The sequence below is a fragment of the Bombina bombina genome, chromosome 1 (genome assembly GCF_027579735.1).
Source record: "Bombina bombina isolate aBomBom1 chromosome 1, aBomBom1.pri, whole genome shotgun sequence".
In the NCBI taxonomy this organism is placed as follows: domain Eukaryota; kingdom Metazoa; phylum Chordata; class Amphibia; order Anura; family Bombinatoridae; genus Bombina; species Bombina bombina.
The window spans coordinates 684,205,442-684,232,412 of NC_069499.1; the positions used below are offsets into that span (position 1 = coordinate 684,205,442).

At 38.0% G+C, this 26,971-nt stretch overlaps 1 protein-coding gene across 1 annotated transcript in view; it reads right to left on the reverse strand.

Annotated features, from left to right (window-relative positions):
* NRK (Nik related kinase) overlaps nt 1–26,971 on the reverse strand; it is a 575,538-nt gene that overhangs the window by 415,371 nt on the left and 133,196 nt on the right. The window contains exon 3 of the mRNA XM_053699167.1: nt 2,244–2,300. Coding sequence (XP_053555142.1) covers nt 2,244–2,300 — 57 coding nt within the window. The remainder of the gene's footprint in view (nt 1–2,243; nt 2,301–26,971) is intronic.

Below are 26,971 nucleotides of genomic sequence, written 5' to 3' on the forward strand. Positions count from 1 at the left end.
ATAAATCTACACAAACACACATGCACACACATACCTGTATATATCTACACAAACACACATGCACACACATACCTGTATATATCTACACAAACACACACATGCACACATATACCTATATATATCTACACAAACACACACATGCACACACATACCTGTATATATCTACACAAACACACACATGCACACACACATATGCTTTTAATCACTTCCCAGTCCCGCCCCTAGTTATATTCTTTTAATTCTACTACAAACCATTTTTCCATTATTAAGTATTTGTTTCCTAAGTATTAAGTGTAAATATAACATAAAATCTTCTGTTGCCGTTGCATTTTATTATACAAACTAGCAAGCAATAATCGTTTCATTCAGGTTTCATGAACTACTAGCTTTTACAGCAGTATTTTGGATTGCGCTTGAGAGCAACACCTCACCACTTGTAATACAGTGAGTGAGCTAATAGAGCACTCTAAACTATCCAACAGCGGAGTCCCTTGGGTAACGAGTCTGGAGGATTTTTTTCCCTTTCATGATAGCAGTGACAGGCTGCATCTACACATGGGTTTTTATTTCCATTGTGTGCTTAAAAGTTCTACCAGAACCTTTCTTCACAATATGTTTCTTTGCAGGATGAAATATTTAACTAATTCAAAGGTAGAAACTGTAAAGGCTTGTGTAGCAGTTTAAAAGGGCAGTAAACACATTCAGAATTTTATATAAAATCTTTAGTTGTGAGATTTTGACCCATTTTCATATAATTTATCTCTGAAAACTGAGCAATTTCTAATTCTCAGAGCATGAACTGCACCCTGCTGACTTCTTAAGGCAGACTCTGCTACATATCTGTCTCATTTTGGTTTTACCAGATAACAACTGCAACACAATTCCCTTTTTACTATGACTAGCCTTTTTATCTGTGGACTGAAGCCCAGATTGGCTCCTCCAAATAAGGCAAATGGTGGGTGGGGTTTGACTTGGTTGATATGTTATTCTATACCAACACAGATCCCTTGAAAATACAAGATGTTTACTTTTCCTTTAAATTTCTGTCAATGAAAAATATGATCCAGCAGGGGAATTGTGTAATCTTTGTTTTACTTTATAAAAAGAATTTAAACTGATGTCCTTGCCAAAATATGTCAAACACTAATGCACATTACTTTACTCGCTGAAGAGTTTCATCACCGCCTGGTATTCAAAGAATCTGACAAAATGAATGGCACAAGTAATATAAATAAAAAAATGAGTGATGAATAGGCTTGCCAGCTGTCCTTAACAAAATTACTGGACAATCTGTCAGTCACTTGGCACAATAGTAAGTGGGGTCAAACAATGCCCCCCAAAAGCTCTAACTTAGCTCCCACTCTCGATCCCACAATGTATATTTTTCATAATTGAACAGTAATTTTACACCTTGGCTGCCAGTAATTTACTAATCAGTAATTTTACCTTATTGGCTGACAATACCATGTAAGCAGAAACAAATGGACCACTTTGACTGCCCCTAACTTCTTTCTGCTCCATGCTTGTAATATGTTTAGGCATAGAAGGCTTTTTATATTTTGCTAACACTTAGGGACTTTAAAAAAATGGACATTTAAGTGTGGACTGCTTGTGTTGAATACAGGACACCTGGCAACCCTGCCAGGTGCAATGCTGAATGCGGAGAGAGTATTACTGTCTGCATTCAGCGATGTCTGTCGGACATGATCTGCTGATCGGATCATGTCGGACAGGCATTTAATAAATAGGCCCCCTAGAATCAAAGTGATTTCTGTATCTGCCAAGCAAACATTTAATGCAAGAAATTGGCAAACAGATTTTGCAAGTGCATAATATTGATTATATATATTATGATGCATATAAGAATTTAATAGAACAGAAAAGACTATTTTCAAGAAACAAAAACTAAAATATATTTTGAAATGCCTTTTTTCATGAAACAAAGAAAACCGTTGTTTTTAAATAAACAGGAAGTGCTATTTATCTCACAGGACAAAAATGTAACCTCTTATGAATTTGTGTATTACACTTGATAAAGATGTGCTAATCTGCAGGGTAGGAGTTTCAAGGTGTGAATATGAGGCCTGAGAACATTCACTCTGTAGCCACAAATGTCCCCCTTAATTATAGAACAAAAGAATCGTATTTCCTGTTCCCATTTCTTCAAGTAATATGACTGATAATTAATTGCTATATCCTTTAAAACAAGGCTGAGTTTTGCAGTAAAAAATAAGGCTGCTTACCTCTGTGACATTCATTACTTTAATAGCTGCGAGCTGTCCAGTTTTCACATGCCGTCCCTGAAAAAATAATAATATAATAAGCATAGTTTAATTATGAGACGTCACTATACCATGCACTTGTATACTTGAAAGCAGAAGTTTATTATAAACTGCTATAATACCAATTAGATTAAATCACCTTAAATGTCACCGATAATTGTCTAGTACTTATTTATTATAAACAAAGTAAACTTTTTATGAATACTTATAAATCGTTACTTAAAACTTATTGTACGAGTTAAAGTATATTTAGACGCTTGTAGTCATAGATTTTTAACAAGAAAGTTGTCTTCTGACAATGCTTTGCTGTTTTTAGTGGCAGCCAATCGGCAAGTAGTCCCAGAGGTGCTGAAAATAGTGACATGTTAAGGTTAGGCCTATTTGGGCGTCATGTCTTTTTTTTAGATTCACATTTCTACATCCACCGGCAAGAAAAGGACAGCTAATTAAATTCCACTAGCAAAAAGAACAGCGAGTTCAGACATCTACTAATACCTCCCAGGTATTTGCAGTTAATAAGCATTATGTGAATGTGTTTGGTCATTATCTTATATAGCAGATATATAAACTATGGTTAGCATTTTCTATCACTGATTCTTGTTGAAGGACACTGCTTTGGCTGCATTTCCAGGCATCAAGTGTATAATGTTTTGACAATATTATTTGTTATTGTTCAAACTATAAGATCTTACAGAGACCAGCTGGCACCATGAGTTAACCCATAAGTGACAGTAACTTAAAGGGATACTAAACCCATTTTTTTTCTTTCATGATTCAGATAGAGCATGCAATTTTATGCAACTATCTAATTTACTCCTATTATTAATTTTTCTTTGTTATTTTGGTATTTTTATTTAAAAAGCAGAAATGTAAGCTTAGGAGCCAGCCCATTTTTGGTTCAGCACCTGGTTAGCTCTTGCTGATTGGTGGCTAAATCCTACTATAGTATTACTAATGACGGATGATAGGGACAGCTGGTCAGGCACTAAATGCTGGATTTTAATCATACAGTTGTGTGTTCTTTTAACATTGAAAGATGGGTTCCTTTAATTGGTTTGATTCTATAATGTAAGATTGTTGTTAATATTAATTGTCACTCACCTAGATTACGAGAGCACTATAGGGAGATTAAAGAACGCTGCAAAAGTGGCGTTATTTAATCCCCTATAGCGCTGCCATTACAAATTTAAAAAAATTGGGGTTTTTAAGCTCTATACCACACCAAAAACAAGTGCTGATTTGATGTGCTCATGCACGCTTTCCCTATAGACATCAATGGGGAGAGCGGGTCAGAAAAAAACTAACACCTGTGATCACGGAAAGAAAAGCTCCGTAACGCAGCCCCATTGATGTTTATGGGGAAAAAGAAAATACGGTTTAAACCTAACACCCTAACCTAAACCCCACGTCTAAACACCCCTAATCTGCTGCCCCGATATCGCCGACACCTGTCTACAGTTATTAACCTCTAATCTACCGCTCCCGATATCGCCATCACCTAAATAAAGCTATTAAGCCCTTAATCTCTGGCCTCCCACTAAATAAACATATTAACCCCTAAACCGCCAGCCCCCCACATCACAGCAACCTAAATTAAACTATTAACCCCTAACCCTAACGTAACCCTAACCCTAACACTCCCTAACTTTAACATAATTAAAATAGAGATAAATTAAACTTACAATTATTAACTAAATAATACCTATTTAAAACTAAATACCTGTGAAATAAAACCTAAGCTAGATACAATATAACTAATAGTTATATTGTAGCTAGCTTGGGTTTTATTTTTATTTCACAGGTAAGTTTGTATTTATTTTACCTAGGTAGACTAAAACCTAAGCTACCTTACACTAAAACCTAAAATTAAGAAAAATAAAAAAAAACTACCATTACAAAAAAAAGCATAGAAATTATCCAAAATAATAAAAATGATTCCTATTCTAATACCCTTTAAAAAAAAAAAAAAAAAAAAAAAACACCCCAAAATAAAAAACCTAATCTAAAATAAACTTCCAAGGGCCCTTAAAAGGGCCTTTTGGGGGTCCTTTAAAGGGCCTTTTGTAGGGCATTGCCCTAAGTTAAACAGCTCTTTTGCTACAACCCCCCTAATAGTATGCACCCCCCCACCCCCCAAACTACCAAGGGCCCTTAAAAGGGCCTTTTGGGGACCCTAAATATAATAGCTATTTTCCTAAAAAAGAAAAACAAACACCCCCTAAAACAATACATTACACAAAATAACAAACAAATTATCAAAAATAATAAAATGTATTCCTATTCTAATACCCATTAAAAAAAAAAAAAAAACTAATATAGAATAAACTATCAATAGCCCTTAAAGGAGCCTTTTGTAGGGCAGTGCCCTAAATTAAACAGCTCTTTTACCTGAAAAAAAAAATACAAAGTCCCACTAACATTACAAACCCCCACCCCCCAAACCCACAAAATAAAAAAAAACTATCTAAAAAACCTAAGCTACCCATTGCCCTGAAAAGGGCATTTGTATGGGCATTGCCCTTAAAAGGGCATTGAGCTCTTTTACTGCCCAAACCCTAATCTAAAAATAAAACCCACCCAAAAAACCCTTAAAAAAAAAACCTAACACTAACCCCAAGACAATCCACTTACAGTTTTTGAAGTCCCGCTTGAACGGTCTTCATCCAGGCGGAGAAGTCTTCATCCAGGCGGCCTCTTCAAGCTTCATCCCGGCAGAGAAGTCCTCATCCAAGCGGTGAGAAGTCTTCATCCAGACGGCCTCTTCAATCTTCATCCAGGCGGCATCTTCTATCTCGATCCCGGTGGCGCGTAGCAAGTCCATCCTGAAGACATCCGGCGCGGAGCATCCTCTTCATACGGTCGCCACAGTATGCTGAATCTTCAATGCAAGGTACGCGATCCAAGATGGCGTCCCTTGCATTCCTATTGGCTAAAAAATTTGAATCAGCCAATAGAATGAGAGCTGCTAAAATCCTATTGGCTGTTCAAATGCAGGGGACGCCATTTTGAATCACGTACCTTGCATTGAAGATTCAGTATACGGCGGTGACCGTATGAAGAGGATGCTCCGTGCCTGATGTCTTCAGGATGGACCCGCAACGCACCACTGGGATGAAGATTGAAGAGGCTGCCGGGATGAAGACTTCTCGCCGATTGGATGAGGACTTCTCCGCCGGGATGAAGATTGAAGAGGCCGCTTGGATGAAGCCTTCTCGCCGCTTGAAAGAGGACTTTTCCACCTGGATGAAGATTGAAGAGGCTGTCTGGATGAAGACTTCTTGCCGCCTGGATGAGGAATTCTCCGCCGGGATGAAGATCGTTCAAGCGGGACTTCAAAAACTGTAAGTGGATCGTCTTGGGGTTAGTGTTATTTTTTTTTAAGGGTTTTTAGGGTGGGTTTTATTTTTAGATTAGGGTTTGGCAGTAAAAGAGATAAATGCCCTTTTAAGGGCAATGCCCATCCAAATGCCCTTTTCAGGGCAATGGATAGCTTAGGTTATTTTAGAATTAGGTTTTTTATTTTGGGGGGTTGGTTGGGTGGTGGGTTTTACTGTTGGGGGATCTTTATATTTTTTTTTTACTGACTTTAGATGGCGGTACGGAACTTGTTTTAGGCTGTAACGCTCGCTTTTTAGCCTCACCGCAAATTTCGTAATACCAGCGCCATGGGAATCCCATTAAAAAACATAATTTTTACATGTGCGGTACTGACGTTGCGTTACAGGCAAAAAGTCTTGCGGTACACCTATACCTACAAGACTTGTAATGGCTGCATTAGGGAAAATGATGCCTTATGGGCCACAACGCTGCTAATTGACTCATAACGCCAAAATCGTAATCTAGCTGACTGTTAACTGTTACCATTGGAAATAATGGTAAAGAATCTGAATCCAATATTTGTTCGAACCGAATGCCTGCATAGGCAAAATTCCTCTAAACCAGACATTTAAAAATTTTTCAAAATTAATCTTTCAAAAGATTATGGCCTAGATTACGAGTTGAGCACAAAATTGCGCTTTTGCAAGCGCAATATTTGCACTCTATTCAGTAATACAAGCACATGTAAATGTGCTCTGGTATTACAAGTTAGGTACAATGCGAATACGACCTCTCAGTCACATTGCCTGGAAGCCTTGCACTCTTCCATAGGATCCAATGGGAACCTCATTCTCATGCCGTGAGACACAGCAAACTACCTAGTGCAGAGCAGGGGGCAATTCACGCATTAATAAATATATATATATTAACACATAAATATATATGTATATATGCATATACATATATATTTATAGTAAAAACACAGTCCCCCATAGACCGCAATGTAAAGGCACTTTCAGTGCCATTTTTTTTTCAAACACCCCACATCTCCTCACTTAAACCCCTGCATTGTGCAGTTCTTTATAAATAAAAAAATAAAGATGCTCATAATAGTATTTTATTTTAAAATAACTGGCCTCTTTATTTGGAGGGCAATTGGGGCACATTGTTTTCATTAACCAGAGGTTTGACCTCTGGTTAATTGCGCTAAGCCCAAAGTGAAACTGTAAGCTCACGAGCATTAACTAGCCACTTTTAATGGCTGGTAACGTGCGTCGTAAACAGGCAAATTTGTCCCTTTACAGGCTAGCGCTCCACTTGTAATCTAGCCCTATGTATTAGCTAACAGTTAGAGCGTCATTATCAGTAATCATTACAACATCTCTCCTGATTCTGCCTGGTTCTCCTTTTGCGATTTATACCACAGACTGTATGTGCAGAGGAATATTCATTAATTTACAGAGAGGAAAGAGAAACGGGAATGAGAGGAAATTAGCAAAAAAAAAGCTGTACGTATGTAGCACAGTATGACACAGCATAAAACCTATAAACTTCTGATTTTGGTTATCCCAATGAATCACAAAATGACATTTACACACTGGCGTAACATAAACATAATTTCCCTATTTGTGCAGATATTTTACAGAATTATCTATTGCAAATATCAGATTGCATATATGAAAATAACCCACCTAAAAAGTCTGCAGCAAAAAATTTAAATACCAAGAGAGGCTTCAGCAATCTTTACCCACCCCCAAAAAAAAAAAAAACTGGAAAAAAATGAAGGGATATTCTAATGCTTATTAGAGACTTTTGCTAAAATAAAATGCTCTAAATATTTAGAGCATTTTATATCATCATTAGTGTCCTTTGCTATGTGTTTAACCTTTAAAAAGGTGTGAAGATCTAGCTAAATTTCTGCTTGGAGCAGGAATATTTTGGAGCTCCTGAGCAGCATACAAAGCTGATTGGTAGCTACGTGAATATAGTGCTCTTAACTGACCATGGCCCCAATTTATCAAGGTCTGTTGGACCTGATCCGACAGTGCGTATCTGGTCCGACAGACCTCGCTGAATACGGCGAGCAATACGCTCGCCGTATTCAGCATTGCGCCAGCAGACTCGCGGCCAATAGGTTGCCAGCAGGGGGGTGTCAATCAACCTGATCGTACTTGATCGGGTTGAATTGCGGCGATGTCTGTCCACCTGCTCAGAGCAGGCGGACAGGTTATGGAGCAACGGTCTTTGTGACCGCTGCTTCATAACTGCTGTTTCTGGCGAGCCTGCAGGCTCGCCATAAACACGGGGCATCAAGCTCCATTCCAATGTCCTGCTCAAAATATGCAATGTTTTTCAGCTCTGAGTAGGACTTTAGCAATGTTTCACCCCCTTTGCTTGGGTTAAACACATAGGGTCAGATTACTAGTCGAGCACAAAAATGCAAATGCTATGGAGTTTAACATGGCTGGAGCAAAATCCATACCTCTTGCCTTTTTTTCATTGGTATTACATTTTTATCTCTGGTTAATATATATCATGCGCAACATAGTATATTACACGGTACAGTATTCATGTCGGATAGCACATGTGTGTTCTTTCTCACAGACAATAGAGTTCTAAGAGGTCCCGCACTAAACTTCATATCGGATAGCGTCTGAGTGCTAAGCCGGTGGAGCGTAAAAATTCTCCTCAAGTAGTGGAGCTTTTGGTTAAAGGGACATTAAACCCACATTTTTTCTTTAATGATTCAGATAGAGAATACCATTTTAAACAACTTTCTAATTTACTTCTATTATCTAATTTGCTTCATTCTCTTGATATTCTTTCCAGAAAAGCATATCTAGATAGGCTCAGTAGCTTCTGATAGGTGGCTGCACATAGATTCCTCATGTGATTGGCTCACCAATGTGCATTGATATTTCTTTAACAAAGGATATCTAAAGATTGCAGCAAATTAGGTAATAGCAGTAAATTGGAATGTTGCTTAAAATTGTATTCTCTATCTGAATCATGAAGGAAATGTTTGAGGTGTAATGGCCTTTTAAGTTCTTTGCTATATTCCTTCAATGCTTTTGAATGTCCTATATCAAGCAATAATAGTTAATACCTGTCTTTCAAAGGTGCTAAATGCGAAAATGGTATTAACTGACGACTTGTAATACGAGTCCAATGAGCATGCTACTACTGTTACCATTGAAAGTATAGGGTGTGCTATTTATGTATCAGGTGTCCTAAAATGCTTTGGTTTAGCATTTTTCCTTTGATTAAAATGCAATTTAGCCAACTTTAATACCCAATATCACATTAACATTAGCACTCAATTTGTAATCTAGGCCATAGTTTTCAAGGGACATTAATTTACTACTAATATAAAAAGCTGAATTGAAGCATTTTTATTTTAGCATTAGCACAATGTCCCTTTAAATTTTAATTGCAAAACAATTCTAAAATGTCCCCTAGGAGAGGAGAAAATATTGAAAGAATCATCAACTATTATACATTGAAGGCGTTTTGTGTTTTGTGCAAAATTCCTCCCAGGGGGTACCAGATGTTACTCCTACATGTTTGCAGCAGTTGTAAAAAAAAAAATTCATTGAACGTAATACCCAAGCTCTGCCGTAATTGTTGATACAAAACACAAGTAGCAGTCAGTGTTAATTTCTTCACAAATGCATATGTTCCAATAAAAAAAAAAAAAAAAACATTTCTATTCCTTAATTTTTTCTTTATTCAAATATGTTTTTTTTTCTTCCTATATTTATAATAATAGTTCATAGTCTGCAAGCTCAAAAGTTCCGGATGTGATTGGTTGATGTGCATCCTATAAGAACGGAAGCAAGTTTTGTGATTTAAAAATAAATGGCAGTATCTCTTTCCTGCGTCTCCTGGCTTACGTTCAAGTAAGGAAAAGGAATGCTTCCTAAGTATGTCTTTGTACACGCTTCTGAATATAGGTGATACTGTGTTTATTTACAGTGGCAAGATGAAAAATATTTTCTGTCCATTATGAGCTAGATTACAAGAGGAGCGCAATTGATTTTGTGGGGTGCATACATAACATTTATGTGTGTATATATATATATATATATACACACATAAATATATACCTTTAGCAATGTATCTGTATGTATCTCTATAATAAAGTAATTTTAATGCTTTTTTCTAACACTTGAGGTCTTATATCTTTGTACCCTTAGAACTTTTATGTGCAATATTTTTTAAAATAATTTTTATTAGACAGTGTTAAAATGAGTGTAACTGTACTATGTAATGTATTTTGTAATGGCTAGATTTAGAGTTTTGTCGGTAACGACCCGCGTAGCTAACGCTGGCTTTTTTCCCCCCGCACCGCTGGTTTTTAGAGTTCACAGAAGGGCTACGTTAGGCTCCAAAAAGGGAGCGTAGAGCATATTTACCGCCACTGCAACTCTCAATACCAGCGGTGCTTACGGACGCGGCCAGCTTCAAAAACGTGCTCGTGCACGATTCCCCCATAGAAAACAATGGGGCAGTTTGAGCTGAAAAAAAACCTAACACCTGCAAAAAAGCAGCGTTCAGCTCCTAACGCAGCCCAATTGTTTCCTATGGGGAAACACTTCCTATGTCTGCACCTAACACCCTAACATGTACCCCGAGTCTAAACACCCCTAACCTTACACTTATTAACCCCTATATTCTATCAGCCAATCGGAATTAAGGTAGGAAAAATCTGATTGGCTGATGGAATCAGCCAATCAGATTCAAATTCAATCCGATTGGCTGATCCAATCAGCCAATCAGATTGAGCTTGCATTCTATTGGCTGATCGGAACAGCCAATAGAATGCGAGCTTAATCTGATTGGCTGATTCAATCCGCCAATCAGATTTTCCCTACCTTAATTCCGATTGGCTGATAGAATCCTATCAGCCAATCGGAATTCGAGGGACGCCATCTTGGATGACGTCATTTAAAGGAACCTTCATTCGGACTTAGGACGTCGGAAGAAGAGGATGGATCCGCGCCGGAGGTCTTGAAGATGGAGCCACTCGTCATCCGATGAAGATAGAAGATGCCGCTTGGATGAAGATGGTTGCCGGTCCGGATCTCCTCTTCTGCCCAGATAGGATGAAGACTTTGGAGCCTCTTCTGGACTTCTTCTTGCCGCTTGATAGAAGACTTCAGCCGGATGATAGATCTCCAGCCCCCGCTTGGGCTTGGATGAAGATTTCGGAGCCTGGACGGATCGGTGATACCCGGTGTGGTGAAGATAAGGTAGGAAGATCTTCAGGGGCTTAGTGTTAGGTTTATTTAAGGGGGGTTTGGGTTAGATTAGGGGTATGTGGGTGGTGGGTTGTAATGTTGGGGGGGGTATTGTATGTTTATTTTTACAGGCAAAAGAGCTGAATTCTTTGGGGCATGCCCCACAAAAGGCCCTTTAAGGGCTGGTAAGGTAAAAGAGCTTTTCTATTTTAATTTTAGAATAGGGTAGGGCATTTTTTTATTTTGGGGGGCTTTGTTATTTTATTAGGGGGCTTAGAGTAGGTGTAATTAGCTTAAAATTGTTGTAATATTTTTATTATGTTTGTAATTAATTTTTTTATTTTTTGTAACTTAGCTTTTTTTATTTTTTGTACTTTAGTTAGTTTATTTAATTGTATTTATTTGTAGGTATTTCATGTAATTAATTTATTGATAGTGTAGTGTTAGATTTAATTGTAGGTATTTTATTTAATTAATTTATTGATAGTGTAGTGTTAGGTTTAATTGTAACTTAGGTTAGGATTTATTTTACAGGTAATTTTGTAATTATTTTAACTAGGTAGCTATTAAATAGCTCTTAACTATTTACTAGCTATTGTACCTAGTTAAAATAAATACAAAGTTGCCTGTAAAATAAATATAAATTCTAAAATAGCTACAATATAATTATTCGTTATATTGTAGCTATATTAGGGTTTATTTTACAGGTAAGTATTTAGCTTTAAATAGGAATAGTTTATTTAATAAGAGTTAATTTATTTCGTTAGATTTAAATTATATTTAACTTAGGGGGGTGTTAGTGTTAAGGTTAGACTTAGCTTTAGGGGTTAATACATTTATTATAGTAGCGGTGAGGTCCGGTCGGCAGATTAGGGGTTAATACTTTAAGTTAGGTGTCGGTGATGTTAGGGAGGGCAGATTAGGGGTTAATACTATTTATTATAAGGTTATTGAGGCGGGAGTGAGGCGGATTAGGGGTTAATAACTTTATTATAGTAGCGGTGAGGTCCGGTCGGCAGATTAGGGGTTAATAATTGTAGGTAAGGCAGCAGCGACGTTGGGGGCGGCAGATTAGGGGTTAATAAATATAATATAGGGGTCGGCGGTGTTAGGGGCAGCAGATTAGGGGTACATAGGGATAACGTAGGTGGCGGCGGTGTGCGGTCGGCAGATTAGGGGTTCAAATTTTATTATTAGAGTGGCGCCGATGTGGGGGGACCTCAGTTTAGGGGTACATAGGTAGTTTATGGGTGTTAGTGTACTTTAGAGCACAGTAGTTAAGAGCTTTATAAACTGGCGTTAGCCCATAAAGCGCTTAACTCCTGACTTTTTTCTGCGGCTGGAGTCTTGTCGTTAGATTTCTAACGCTCACTTCAGCCAAGACTCTAAATACCGGCGTTAGAAAGATCCCATTGAAAAGATAGGATACGCAATTGGCGTAGGGGGATCTGCGGTATGGAAAAGTCGCGGCTGCAAAGTTTGCGTTAGACCCTTACCTACAAGACTCTAAATACCAGCCCAAAACCAGCGTTAGGAGCCTCTAACACTGGTTTTGACGGCTAACGCCAAACTCTAAATCTAGCCGTATGTGTTTTGTGACGCTTTTTTGTTTCGGAAAAAAAGTTGACCACAGCTCTAAAATCACAGTAAGAATTGAAACATAAATCGCGATTGCGCTCCACTTGTAATATTAGCGCAATGAAAAAGACTTGTGAAAACCTGATTGCTTGTAATCTAACCCAATGTATGGTATTGCAAGTTTCTTAACGCAACTGAAACTTTGTTTAGTGTGTCCTATACGTTTAATGAATAGCACAGTGCACTATTAGCACGCTCATTATGATTGTGTTATGTGGTCAATTAAATATTGCACTCAAGCACAATACAAAATAAAGCATTTTGTGCATTTTGAGACATGAAGTTGCTTGCTAGTTTGCATTTCAAAACACATGATAATACGGTAGAAATAAAGAATTTAAGCTATATATTTAGACTTACTACTTACTTAAAAGATGGTTTCATGGCAGAATTAAAAGGATTAGGTATATTACAAGTGGGAAGACTGGGAAGGAGTGTCAAAGATGTACGTGTATGTATGTATATGTGAATGTTTTTTGTATATATGTGTGGAATATTATAGTAGAAGGACAAGAAGTTTGCTCATATAAAACAGAGCATTTATTCCTTCTACTTTTGATGTCCTTTTACCAGCCGAAATTTGTTTAGTTACATGCACGCTAGCGAACAGATGGTTGGGAAGTTACCCACACCCCCTGTGTGTCGGCACTGCTCTATCTGTTGTTAGGTCTACGGAGGTCAGCACTGGAGCACAGTGGAGTGCAAGCCAGGATAGCTCCTTTGCCGGTTTAACAGAGGTCTATGTGGGAGCACAGTGGCGTAGATGCCAGAGAAGTTCCTTTGACGGCCCGATGGATGTTGGCGTGTGAGCACAGTGGTGTGACACCAGATAGTACCTGTTAGCGGTCCTCATGGAGGTATGTGCAAAAGTAAACAAAGTGGTTGACAAGTAAAGAGGCGTTAGAGTTTGAACAACGTGTTCCATTGGGGATTAATCTCTGTTATCCCGTTATGGTACCCATAGAGGGGAGAGCAAAGCTCCGGGATTTACACTCTCAATATGGCACTTTACAGAGCATTATAAGTTTGTCAGGGGGAAAACTTGCAATACTATGGTTTACTTTCCCAACCAGTATTTAGTGTTTGTACAGTTTTTGTTGCATTTACTTGTGTATAACTAACACACCCCTTTTGTGACTTTTTAACTGAAATATTATAGCACAGAACTAAATGAAGAGCACTGCTGGAGCATTATCTGACATGCATTTTACTTAGAGAATTAACATACCAATGCTATCAGACACACAAATGTTAGATTGAACTAGACTATGGCCTATATTTATTAAAGTCTGGTGGACCTGATCTGCCAGACCTCGCTGAATACGGAGAGCAATACGCTCTCCGTATTCAGCATTGCACCAGCAGCTCACAAGAGCTGCTGTGCAACGCCGACCCCTACAGACTCGCGGCCAATAGGTCGCCAGCAGGGGGTGTCAATCAACCCAATCGTACTTGATCGGGTTGATTTCCGGTGATGTCTGTCCGCCTGCTCAGAGCAGGCGGACAGGTTATGGAGCAGCGGTCTTTGTGACCGCTGCTTCATAACTGCTGTTTCTGGTGAGCCTGCTGGCTCGCCAGAAACACGGGGCATCAAGCTCCATTTGGAGCTTGATAGATAGGCCCCTATAGTTCATACAATAAAAAAAAAATCTTTGATTTTGAAATATGAGCACAAAAATGGAAGCTGTAAGGATTCTGCTCTAGCGATGTTAAAATACCCACATTTTTATATTTGTGAGGAAAAATATATATAATGTTGCTTTGTTGTTTATTCTTTTTGACATACATCAATACTTTTCTGCAGAATATCTCCATTTTCTGTTGTGTATTTAAAGGTACATATTATACATTTTTTAGCTTCTATAAGGGGCCCATTTATCAAAGGGCTTGCGGACCTGATCCGACACTGCGGATCAGGTCCGCAAGACCTCGCTAAATGCGGAGAGCAATACGCTCTCCACATTTAACATTGCACCAGCAGCTCACAAGAGCTGCTGGTGCAACGCCGCCCCCTGCTGACTCGCGGCCAATCGGCCGCCAGTAGGGAGCTGTCAATCAACCCGATCGTATTCGATCGGGTTGATTTCCGGCGGTTCCTGTCCGCCTGCTCAGAGCAGGCGGACAGGGTTATGAAGCAGCGGTCTTTAGACCGCTGCTTCATAACTTGTGTTTCTGGCGAGTCTGAAGACTCGCCAGAAACACGGCCCTTCAAGCTCCATACGGAGCTTGATAAATGGGCCTGTAAGAGTGGGATGCATGCTAAACCTATACTTATTATCCTGCAGGCAAGTTCTATTTTGCCCATACTTTGTTTAGCAAGGATTTAGCTTCTCTGACAATATAACTAAATGTGCATGCATTCATTTTTGTCACTGTCTGGGCACAACTTGAAACAGTTTTCTAGGGGAAGTTAATATTGAAAACACTTTTATTAAATGCTCAATATTGAGGATGGAAGATAAAAGCAGGGTGAAGAGGGAGTGATGGAGAGAGGTAGAGAGAGGGTGTTGCACTGCAAAATTAAGTAAAGTGACAGAAAGCATTTGAAGTGTCACTTTTTGCTGCCTTGAGAGAGAAAGAGAGGGGGGCAGGGGGACAGATAGAGGGAGATACAACAGTTCCATCTCTATGGTTTAGAACAAGGCAAAGAGGGCACATCTAGAATGGGTGACGAAGGGACTAGAAAAACCCAAGTGGAGAAGAGTGATCACAGTTCACAGGTTTGGACTGACCATTAGGTCCAGGGAGTAGATATAGTCCATGAGGAGAAAAGGCTCTAGTTGAGGCCTAAGGGGAACTTGTGAGAGGATATCAAGCATGTAATCTGAGATTTGGTTTGGAATAGGTCAGTGGAAAGCTTAAAGCCCATTTAGAATACTGTAAGATGATGGTGAAATGTAGAACACGTTTAGAGGGCTGTTATCTATGGTACTGGGGGAAGTCTAAGATTTATATCACATACTGCAAATGGGAAGAGCTCCTACAAGAAATAATATCAGTCCAGGCTGTCACTGGAGTAAAAAAAAAACCCCATTAGGTTGCAAAACTACCACAGACACATCCAATAATATTTTTTATTCCAATCAGTTAGAATTGACTTGAAAAATTGTACAGCAACCAGTCTTATTTTTCCGCATCCTTTTCTAAAACATTTTGATCCATAAGAAGAGCTGACGTTAAAATGATTGAATTAGGAAATGACATAAAATATAAGAAACAAGGGTATCACACAATTTTAAGTGTGATTTTATATATCATCATGGACGCAAAAGAAAAAAGCAAAAGTAAAACACAAAAGCTAATTAATTAAATATTGATGAAGCATAAATGGAGCTTTTTAGTTAACAATAAAAACAATTCATGGCATGAGTGAAATTAAAAAAAGGTATATTGTTATCAGTAGTTTGATATTTATCATATTTAAAAGTCCAAACACATTATTGGTTTATGTGTAAATTAGATAATAGAAGTACATTTGAAAACTTTTTCTTTTATTGAACGTTCTCTCTGAATCATAAAAGTTTAATTTTTGCATTCATTTTCCTTTAAGTCATTGCTATTTACTTACCCTGTCTGGACCATTTGAGGCATCATGAGAATCTATCCCTTTGTTTTTAAACCAGTTATTCACCAACCCTGCATTTTGAATCTGCTCTGCTAATGTTTTATATGTAAAGAAGAACATGTAAAAATTCTCTTTGATACTGGTATCTCATTAAGGGAAATTTAGGTACATTTCTATGCAATGTAAAAAAAAGGGCAACCTACTTTCCCAATACTCAATCCCTTACCTGTGTACTCAAATAGGTCTCTATATTTTTATTGCTATGCACTATATCTGTTAAGACTTCCTTTAATAATAGAAGTCATAGCTTGCTGACCCTTGCAGTAAAGAATGTTTGTCAGCTCTGAGAGAACTTTTAAGTTACAGCCCCTAATGATGGAGATAAGAAATAATGGCACCAAGTCAGGTTGGTTCTTTTTTTTACATCATCACCGGTGAATAAGGCAAATACAAGATCTGCACCTTCACTGTCCAGAATACCAAAGTTTTTCATGGTGGCAGATAATACAGGGAGTGCAGAATTATTAGGCAAATGAGTATTTTGACCACATCATCCTCTTTATGCATGTTGTCTTACTCCAAGCTGTATAGGCTCGAAAGCCTACTACCAATTAAGCATATTAGGTGATGTGCATCTCTGTAATGAGAAGGGGTGTGGTCTAATGACATCAACACCCTATATCAGGTGTGCATAATTATTAGGCAACTTCCTTTCCTTTAGCAAAATGGGTCAAAAGAAGGACTTGACAGGCTCAGAAAAGTCAAAAATAGTGAGATATCTTGCAGAGGGATGCAGCACTCTTAAAATTGCAAAGCTTCTGAAGCGTGATCATCGAACAATCAAGCGTTTCATTCAAAATAGTCAACAGGGTCACAAGAAGCGTGTGGAAAAACCAAGGCGCAAAATAACTGCCCATGAACTGAGAAAAGTCAAGCGTGCAGCTGCCAAGATGCCACTTGCCACCAGTTTGGCCATATTTCAGAGCTGCAACATCACTGGAGTGGCCAAAAGCACAAGGTGTGCAATACTCAGAGACATGGCCAAGGTAAGAAAGGCTGAAAGACGACCACCACTGAACAAGACACACAAGCTGAAACATCAAGACTGGACCAAGAAATATCTCAAGACTGATTTTTCTAAGGTTTTATGGACTGATGAAATGAGAGTGAGTCTTGATGGGCCAGATGGATGGGCCCGTGGCTGGATTGGTAAAGGGCAGAGAGCTCCACTCCAACTCAGACGCCAGCAAGGTGGAGTACTGGTTTGGGCTGGTATCATCAAAGATGAGCTTGTGGGGCCTTTTCGGGTTGAGGATGGAGTCAAGCTCAACTCCCAGTCCTGCTGCCAGTTTCTGGAAGACACCTTCTTCAAGCAGTGGTACAGGAAGAAGTCTGCATCCTTCAAGAAAAACATGATTTTCATGCAGGACAATGCTCCATCACACGCGTCCAAGTACTCCACAGCGTGGCTGGCAAGAAAGGGTATAAAAGAAGAAAATCTAATGACATGGCCTCCTTGTTCACCTGATCTGAACCCCATTGAGAACCTGTGGTCCATCATCAAATGTGAGATTTACAAGGAGGGAAAACAGTACACCTCTCTGAACAGTGTCTGGGAGGCTGTGGTTGCTGCTGCATGCAATGTTGATGGTGAACAGATCAAAACACTGACAGAATCCATGGATGGTAGGCTTTTGAGTGTCCTTGCAAAGAAAGGTGGCTATATTGGTCACTGATTTGTTTTTGTTTTGTTTTTGAATGTCAGAAATGTATATTTGTGAATGTTGAGATGTTATATTGGTTTCACTGGTAAAAATAAATAATTGAAATGGGTATATATTTGTTTTTTGTTAAGTTGCCTAATAATTATGCACAGTAATAGTCACCTGCATACACAGATATCCCCCTAAAATAGCTATAACTAAAAACAAACTAAAAACTACTTCCAAAACTATTCAGCTTTGATATTAATGAGTTTTTTGGGTTCATTGAGAGCATGGTTGTTGTTCAATAATAAAATTAATCCTCAAAAATACAACTTGCCTAATAATTCTGCACTCCCTGTATAAATTGATCTGATGTTGATGGTAGATTAAGAGAAACAAAATTATATTTTGGCCAAGGCCAACTAGGCCTGTGTCTGTAGCAGGATTTAGAAGCTGCATTTCTATGGCATGATACCTTCCCACTCTTGCTCTCTATGATCCTTGGTTGTTTAGTGGGGGAGTATGGTATTTCCATGTGCCTCGCCTCAATTATAAGAAATATATGTGGCCAATAGAAACTAAAGAAAGAAGAGGGGTGGGGGCAATATATTTTCCTGTGCCTAGGGCAGCTCAAACATGAAATACACTGCTGCAGTATATAAGTGTATGCATTTTAATCTAAATCGTACTGTACACTATTTGCTGTTGCAGAAGGATTCGATTTACTGCTATACATTTTGGTTCCAAATATTTTCATGCAACAAAACTTTAAAAACATATATTTAATAACATAAAAAATAGGATTTATGTTGCCTCTATACAATTCAGCAATATCACTTAAAGGGATGTGAAACCCAATTTTTTTCTTTCATGGTTCAGATTGAGCATGCAATTTTAAGCAACTTTCTAATTTGCTCCAATTATCAAATTATCTTCGTTCTCTTGGTATCTTTTTGTAGCCTCCAATCAGCAAGTGCTACACAGGGTTCTGAAACAAAAATGGGCTAGCTCCTAAGCTTTACATCCCTGCCTTTTCAAATAAAGATACCAAGAGAATGAAGAAAAAAATTGCATGCTCTATCTGAATCATGAAAGAAAACAAATGGGTTTCATATCCCTTTAAAAGTTGCAAAGTGCTAGTAATAATAAAAAAAAAAAATAAATGCAGGAACATTTTTTTCTTTTTCTGTAAAAAAAGATCTTGTTTATCAAAACCATTAGAATTACACGTTATTTGGATAATTCCCATGATCTATGGTGACTTTTTTAAATCTTAATTTGTTTAAGCAGATGCCCTCTTGCTGATGTACTGTGGGCTTTTTTTTTGTTTGTTTTTTCCCCAAGGTCAGAATGCCAATTCACTTCTATATCAAAGGCCTTTCCTGTTCACCCGGCACAGTGTTAGAAAGGAGAACTTGCTCATCTGCTTGTATTGTTTTGTGTTTTTGGACTGAGAAACACTTCCTGATGGGGCATCATTATAAAACCTTGCATTGCTACCAGGGTTCCTAGGGATGTTCCAAATAATGTGAATACATTTTCAAAGTTTCATGTTAATAATCATGATATTGTTAAAGAACAAGAACATTGGTTATTTATGCACAATTAAAAGTGTAGATTTATTATATCACATTATTATATATTTTACTTGCTCTTTCAGCATTATATTGAATGTTACACATACAAAATTGTGATAAAATAAAGAAAATAAAACCATACTCTCAGCACAAAGCTTTGCAATAAGCAATTACTTAAACCTGTAGATCAATTTCTGATATGTGAAAAAAATGAGTTATTAAAGTGCAGTTTTAAATTTGAACTCAACAAAAATATAACTTTAAAACATGCCTTCTAGCAATTTATTTAATCAAATGTCTGTTTATCGCTTCTCTGTATGATAGTGATTATTGTTTCAAAAATGGTAAAAGAATATATATTTGTCACAAAAAGCCACTATAAATTGTTTTGCCTTTGGTTCTCTCATTTATCTTGCATTAGAAGTTGGCTTTGTTACTATAACAGTGGCACTGATATCTCTGCTACTGTTGCCTTCAGATATCTCTTAACCACAGCAGAACGTAACATTTTTTCTTCTGATCGGCATTATATGCTTCTTTTATGGTAATCAGAAGTCAAACAGCTATGCGGTGGAATTTATCCATGAAATTAACTAAGCTTTCAGTGTATGTTTGGCATTAAAGGGAATTGCTACATCTAAAACATTTAACTTATCAGAACAGAGAAAATGACTGAATAATTGAAGTGAAATAAGAAAAGTTAGTGGAATAAATGAGAACAGATAAAAAGGAGGAAATTGGATACTGAGATCCAAATGACCCCAAAATAAGCTAACACTTAAAAAAAATGTAAACACGTGTTTTCCCTTCTCCATAGAGATATTTGTTTATTGTTAAATTTATTCCCTGCATAGAGACGTCTAAAACTTTTCAGTCATCAATATTTTCTGTGGGTTATGAAGCCTCATATAAAGGCATACATCTAAATTTTTTTATGCTGATCTTAAAGGGATATGGAACCCAAATTTATTCTATAATAATGCAGAGAAAACATACCATTTTAAACAACTTTCCAATTTACTTCCATCACCTAATTTGTTTCGTTATTTTGGTATTCTTTGTTTAAAAGCTTACCTTGGTAGGCTCAGGAACTACTGATTGGTGGCTGCACATAGATGCCTCATGTTAAACACCTATGTTCATTGTTGTGTCTTTAACAAAGGATACCAAGAGAATAAAGCAAATTAGAAAATATAAGTAAATTGGAAAGTTGTTTAAAATTGTATCCACTGAGTCATGAAAAAAACATTTTAGGTTTCATGTCCCTTTATGCACCCACATGCCTACATATAAAAGAGCCTAAAATGTAGTCTACAGTATGCCATATAATGCAATTAATGATATACTATTTTTCCACGTGTTAGTAGATTTTTTTAATTGTATTATTTTGTAATCTGAGTGGATTTATGTATTTATTCAAATGTCTATTCTTGTAATCAATTGAAATGCCATAGAAAATGAAGCAACCCCCCCCCCCCCCCCCAAAAAAAAAATAAAAAAAAAAATTCTTTTTATGGATTTAAAAAAGTAAAAATGTGTAGAAAAAACTGTACTTTTAATATCTGTTTTTCTCATGCATCTCATCTGTTACATGTGTTCTATTGAAATATCTATGCTTTCCATGTCCTTTTAAGTCAGGCCAAGCTAACAACCGGGTGCCCTTAAAAGTATTTAATTTGGTCCTCCACCTCTCTAAACCACACACTGTCAGTGTCTCAGCCAGGAAGGAATTTTTAGTTCTTTGATCTTCTGTTACCAATATTCTTCTTTATTTAGCAAGCATATGTAAGAGAAAAGTGAGATCATGTAAGTATGTGTATCTGGATCTGTACAATTACACATGTATGTCACTGTACCATTTTTTTCCAAGTGGATAATGACTTTTGTGCAAGATAAACCATTCTCATATATCTGGCCATGGGTGCAGGAGTTCTGTGGAGAATAGCATTTCTTAAAAGGCTAGGTGATAAGCCTGCTTAGAGGGCAGTCTATGTTTAAAAAATACAAACCCCCAAGCCAAAGTTACAAAAAATAAAAAAAAGTTAAATAACAGAAAAAAATAAACAAAGCTATCCAAAATAAAAAAAATAAACCTAACATTATGCCCCTATAAAAATAAAAAATACACCCCCCAAATAAAAACACCCCCTAATCTAATACTAAATTACCAATAGCCTTTAAAATGGCCTTTTGTAGGGCATTGCCATAAGTTAAACAGCTCTTTTACCTCTAAAAAAATACTAAGTCCCCTCTAACAGTAAAAATCCCCCACCTATCAAACCCCCAACATAAAAAACTAACACTAAAAACTAAACTACCCATTGCCCCTAAAGGGGCATTTGTGTGGTCATTGCCCTTAAAAGGGCATTCAGCTCTTCTACTGCCCTTAAAAGGGCAAACAGCTCTTTTTAAGCCCCAAAAAAACATAATAAAAAAAAACACCTCAAAAATTAAAATAAAAAAGCCTAAACCTAAGCCCCAAATAGGTACTCACTGTTCCTGAAGTCTGACGGAGAAGGTATTCTTCCAGACGTATCCATCATCTTCTATCTTCATCCAGAGTGAAGGCGGCGTGGAGCGGAGGTGTGGAGCTGTGTTTCCTATTGGCTGATTTCAAAATTTTAGCCAATAGGAATGCAAGGTACCGCCTTCACTCCGGTTGAAGATAGAAGATGATGGATCCGTCTGGAAGAAGACCTTCTCCGCCGGACTTCAGGAACATTGAGTACCTATTTGGGGATTAGGTTTAGGCTTTTTTATTTTTATTTTTTTAGATTAGGGTTTATTTGGGCTTGAAAATAAGCTGATTGCCATATGGGCAATGCCGATACAAATGTCCCTTTAGGGGTAATGGGTAGTTTAGTTTTTTTTTGTGTTAGTTTTTTTTAATTTGGGGTTTTTGTTGGGTGGGAGTTTTTTACTGTTAGGAGGGACTTAGTATCTTTTAGAGGTAAAAGAGCTGTCTAACTTAGGGAAATAACCTGCAAAAGGCCCTTTTAAGGGCTATTGGTAGTTTAGATTAGGGGGTGTTTTTATTTTGGGGGCCTTTTTTATTTTCATAGGGATTAGGTGTAATAGTTTTTATTTTTGATTTACTTTTTTCTGTAATGTTAGACTTTTTATTTTTTGTAATATAATGTTGTTTTTTTAAATTTTAATTATAATTTAGTAGTAATTGGGGGCTAATTTAGGGGGTGTTAGGGGGGTCTAAGTAATTACATTAGTTAATTTAATTTATGGCAGTATAGGGGTTAATATATTAATTAGGGTTATTGCGATTTGGGGGTTTGGCGGTTTAGGGGTTAATAGGTTAATTAGGATTATTGCGATGTGGGGGTTGGCGGTTTAAGAGTTAATAGGTTAGTTTTTTTGCAATGTGGGTGTTTTGCGGTTTAGGGGTTAATAGGTTAATTAGGTTTATTGTGATGTGGGTGGTTGGCTGTTAAGGGATTAATATTTTAATTATGTTATTTGTGGATTATGGGTTAATTACTTTATTTTTTGGCGATGTGGGGGTTGACAGTTTAGTTGTTAATACTTCATGCAGGAGGTTAGTTTTTTTTTGTTATAATTCATGATGGCGGTTATGTGTTTTTTTTTTGTTTTCTTTTTTTAAATGTATTTTTTATTGAAGACACATAGGCCCCAATTTATCAAAGGTCTTGCGGACCTGATCCGACACTGCGGATCAGGTCCGCAAGACCTCGCTAAATGCGGAGAGCAATACACTCTCCGCATTTAACATTGCACCAGCAGCTCACAAGAGCTGCTGGTGCAACGCCGCCCCCTGCTGACTCGCAGGGAGGTGTCGATCAACCCGATCGTATTAAATCGGGTTGATTTCCGGCTATTCCTGTTCGCCTGCTCAGAGCAGGCGGACAGGGTTATGGAGAAGCGGTCTTTAGACCGCTGCTTCATAAGTTGTGTTTCTTGCGAGTCTGAAGACTTGCCAGAAAAACGGCCCTTCAAGCTCCATACGGAGCTTGATAAATGGGCCTGCTTGAGAGATAATAAGGTTACATACATTTTGTCATAAAGTTACATAGACATGAGAAAATATAGAAATACAAAATTACTCACATTCTAAATCTATAGGCATGCCTATAATGTGCAGACTCGCCAATGAAAGGAATACAAAATTCTACAACAAGTCGAGTACAGACAATAGTTGAGCTATGCATTTATAATATGGAAATAGAGAGTGGTCTCCATGTGCCTTCCTAACTTTTCATAATACAGTGAAACAATTTTTATGATGTATAAATAGGATGAAATTTAAATTGTTAGGTTTAAGACTTTTAACTCAATTTGTAAGTGAAACTGATCATTTTAACTATGCTAAATAAGAGAGATAAAGTCAATACTGTGGCAAAATTGAAAGCTGCAAATAAAAAAGTAGTAAAGGTTGCGGTATTGATTAGAGAGACTGTGTGGATAGTCCTCCTAAATTAGGAGGCATATTATAGGATGGTGGGGGGGGGGGGAGGTGGTCATTGGAGTGTAGTAGGTAGTTGATATGCTAGATATATATTGTATTAATGGTATATTTAGTACAAGGGAGCCACAAATTCTATATACACAGAGCTGGCATAATTTATGGAGCTTATTCAGAATAGTAACGCAGGACCTGCCTGCACTAAAGACACTATGGTGGACTTCTAACTTAAGTTATGCGTCACAGTATATCTATGTCCACATTAACAGGTTATAAGATTTGCGATCTTTGCCTTGAGTTAGCACTTAGCAAGATGCCTATGCACTAACCAGCTAAACCTGGAGACAAGTGAATTGTGACTTCTAGCTTCTTTTTAGGACTGTCAATAGTAGAGATAATGGTTTGAGTTAAATTTAGCTGATAAAATAAGTATTATAGTTTTTAACCTCAGAAGTGCTATACAAGCGACACCTAAGGTTCAATTTGGCTAAGATATGGTGAACTACCTTGAGTATGCGGATTACATGCATAAGCAAAAATAGAATATGGGAGTCAGAATGAGATCTATGTGATAACTATGAAAGACTGTGCCTAAAATAATATGGGGCCTTTAGTTGGGATTGGAGTTGAAGCAAATGGCACCCTTTATATAGCTTATATGACAACAATGCAGCTGCAACATTGTAGGAAAAGGAATGACGCAGCTGTACATTATATACCAGCTGCCTGCTGTGACTTAATAAATGTTAGGGCGCAGCCTTGGCCACTGGCAACGCCTATGTTGTAGTGAAATAAAACTCAGTATTCAAATTATTAAGCCTCCAGGTGAGTTCTGGTAGGTGTAGTAAGGGTATTGGAGCAACGAACGTCTCGCATGAGTAAAGAAAAGAGTATTATCCCCAAATACAGCTATAAACTGGGATAGGCTACCAGGAGAGACGCCTCTCGCAGAAACTATAAGAAATGGGGCCTCAGGTAGAGAAAAACAAAACAGTACAGAAAACATTTGTGCATACATAATGGTGTCCTACCCCCAGTATAATAGGAGTACTGTGAGAAAGATACAAGGATATCTACAGTGAATACATCTAAATCTCTTTGATAGGAGCACTTGTATCCTCCAAGAGTGTACACATAAGATATATCTAAGTGGAGCAACTAAGGCTATATAGTAATAACCCCAAGGTGCAACCTACAGTTAGAATGTTACTAAGACCTGAGAGATGTCTTACACCTGACTTACTATAGTTACTGAGAAGTAGGTGGTCATTGGAACAATAATTAAAGTGGCAACCAAATAGATATTTACAACCTTAAATTATTATAAATTGGTTGTCATAGTATGAGAAACAGTCAGTATAAACGTCCCAAGCAAACAGTGATCTTCAAGGAAGGAATGTATTCCCCTGTTTTATGACGTAGTTTGGTGACCTACCGAGTGCCTCATTTTGCAATTTTTTGTTTTTGGGAAAAATGGTGGAGGCATTATAAGATATTCAGTATAAAACAGACAAACAAAATCAACAGGTGATTACTTAATAGGGTACAAAACAAAAGAGTAGTACAAAATTCCCTGTTATGGACTTGTAGAACGGAAAAGAACTTTATATGTAAGATACCCTACATGTCCTCCAACAGAAGTCATTATTATTTGCAGCAAATACAAGAGAGGAGACATATTTTTACTGACTATAGGGAGAAGTGCTGTATGCACTACAAGTCTGCTTAATCTACTCCCGCCGCAGACACACTCCAACAAAGATTTCCGACACAAAAAACTGACTCACGCTGTTGGTTGCCCATCAAGTGCATGTTCAAGGCTAGTTAAGTTATCAGAGGGACATAAAAAGTCTGCATAGCTGTAAACATTCAGATCACTAGAGAGCCGTGCGTGGGTCGCTAGGCACTGCCTCTCTCCAATCGCATATTGGGGTCTAACCCACTCCGGTTTTCAATGTAAGTGTGCAGGGGCTAAGATGTGCAGGAACATAACAGAGGCCTGTGCGGGTATGTACACTTATCTGGAAGTATTTCTTCTTGAGAGGTGATCGTTCCGGTACTGTTAGTTTTATCCCCAGTGCCATAAGGGAATCATTATAGTCTCTTTGCCAACACCGGGTTATTTTAATAACGAAGCTCTTAGTAGCAGCACTTGTTACCATGCGCTCAGGGACCCCCTTTGGGGTACATGGGTAAGGCAATCTCGTGTCGCTTCTTAGGCTGATTGTAGGTGCTGCTGTAGGGTTGCAACCAGCGCCAGGGAAGCCAGGTCTCTTAGTAACACTAGGTAAACAGGAACTCCACTTGTCCATTAACCACTCTTTCTTAGCCTGATTTGGCCAAGTCAACTGTGCGGTATAAGGTGTGACCTCCTCCCCGGCTGTGTACAAAGCAGCTGTGTCCTGTATGTTTCCGCTCAATTTGCGTAGTCCTTTACTCTGGTTAAGCTGAGAGGCTGGTACGTAGGCATGAGCGGGTTTAACAGAGAGCTGACTTAGGTATACTTTCATTAGCTGGAAGGAGGCCTCGACATAGCCCAAAGCAATTGATTCCCAATCTTTCATGGCCGCCATATTCTTGCTCGGAGACAGCAATGGCGCAGCTGAAATAGCTTCTAGGACTGCTGTAGTAATATGTTTCAGTGGTCACTCTGGGTGCTAATACCAGTTCGCCCTGCATTTATTGTAAGCTGGAAGTCTTATTTTGGCCGTTTTCTATCTCTCAACCGTTGCTCCTGCAGGCTGAATGCCCATGACCGTCTCACATGCAGATATTAGAAGTTAATACGGAGCGTAGGCGCCCAGATCTGGTTAGCAGGATACATTATGGAGACAACTTATAGGGATCCCAAGTGGAGTGTCAATATCTCATGATAAACTGATTTTTTACCTCAAAAATCGGACTTAAGAGCTAGAGCTCTTGCAACATGCGTCCGACATCTTAGGCAGTTGGCTCCGCCCCCCGCGGTTATGTGTTTTTATTTTTATTTCTTGCAACTGGTTACATGTTTTTTAGATATTTACTGCAGGCGGTTACGTGTTTTTTTTTTAAAGCTTCGGGTTTGCCTATGCTGCATCCAGGAGGATTCTTTTGGTTGCACGCGCAGCCAACATTCTTTTGGCTGCCTCGTGCAGCCAACATTTCTTTGAGGGTGCGTGAGCAACTGGTGACGCACGCATTACAAACACGATTATAGTATAGATAGATTCA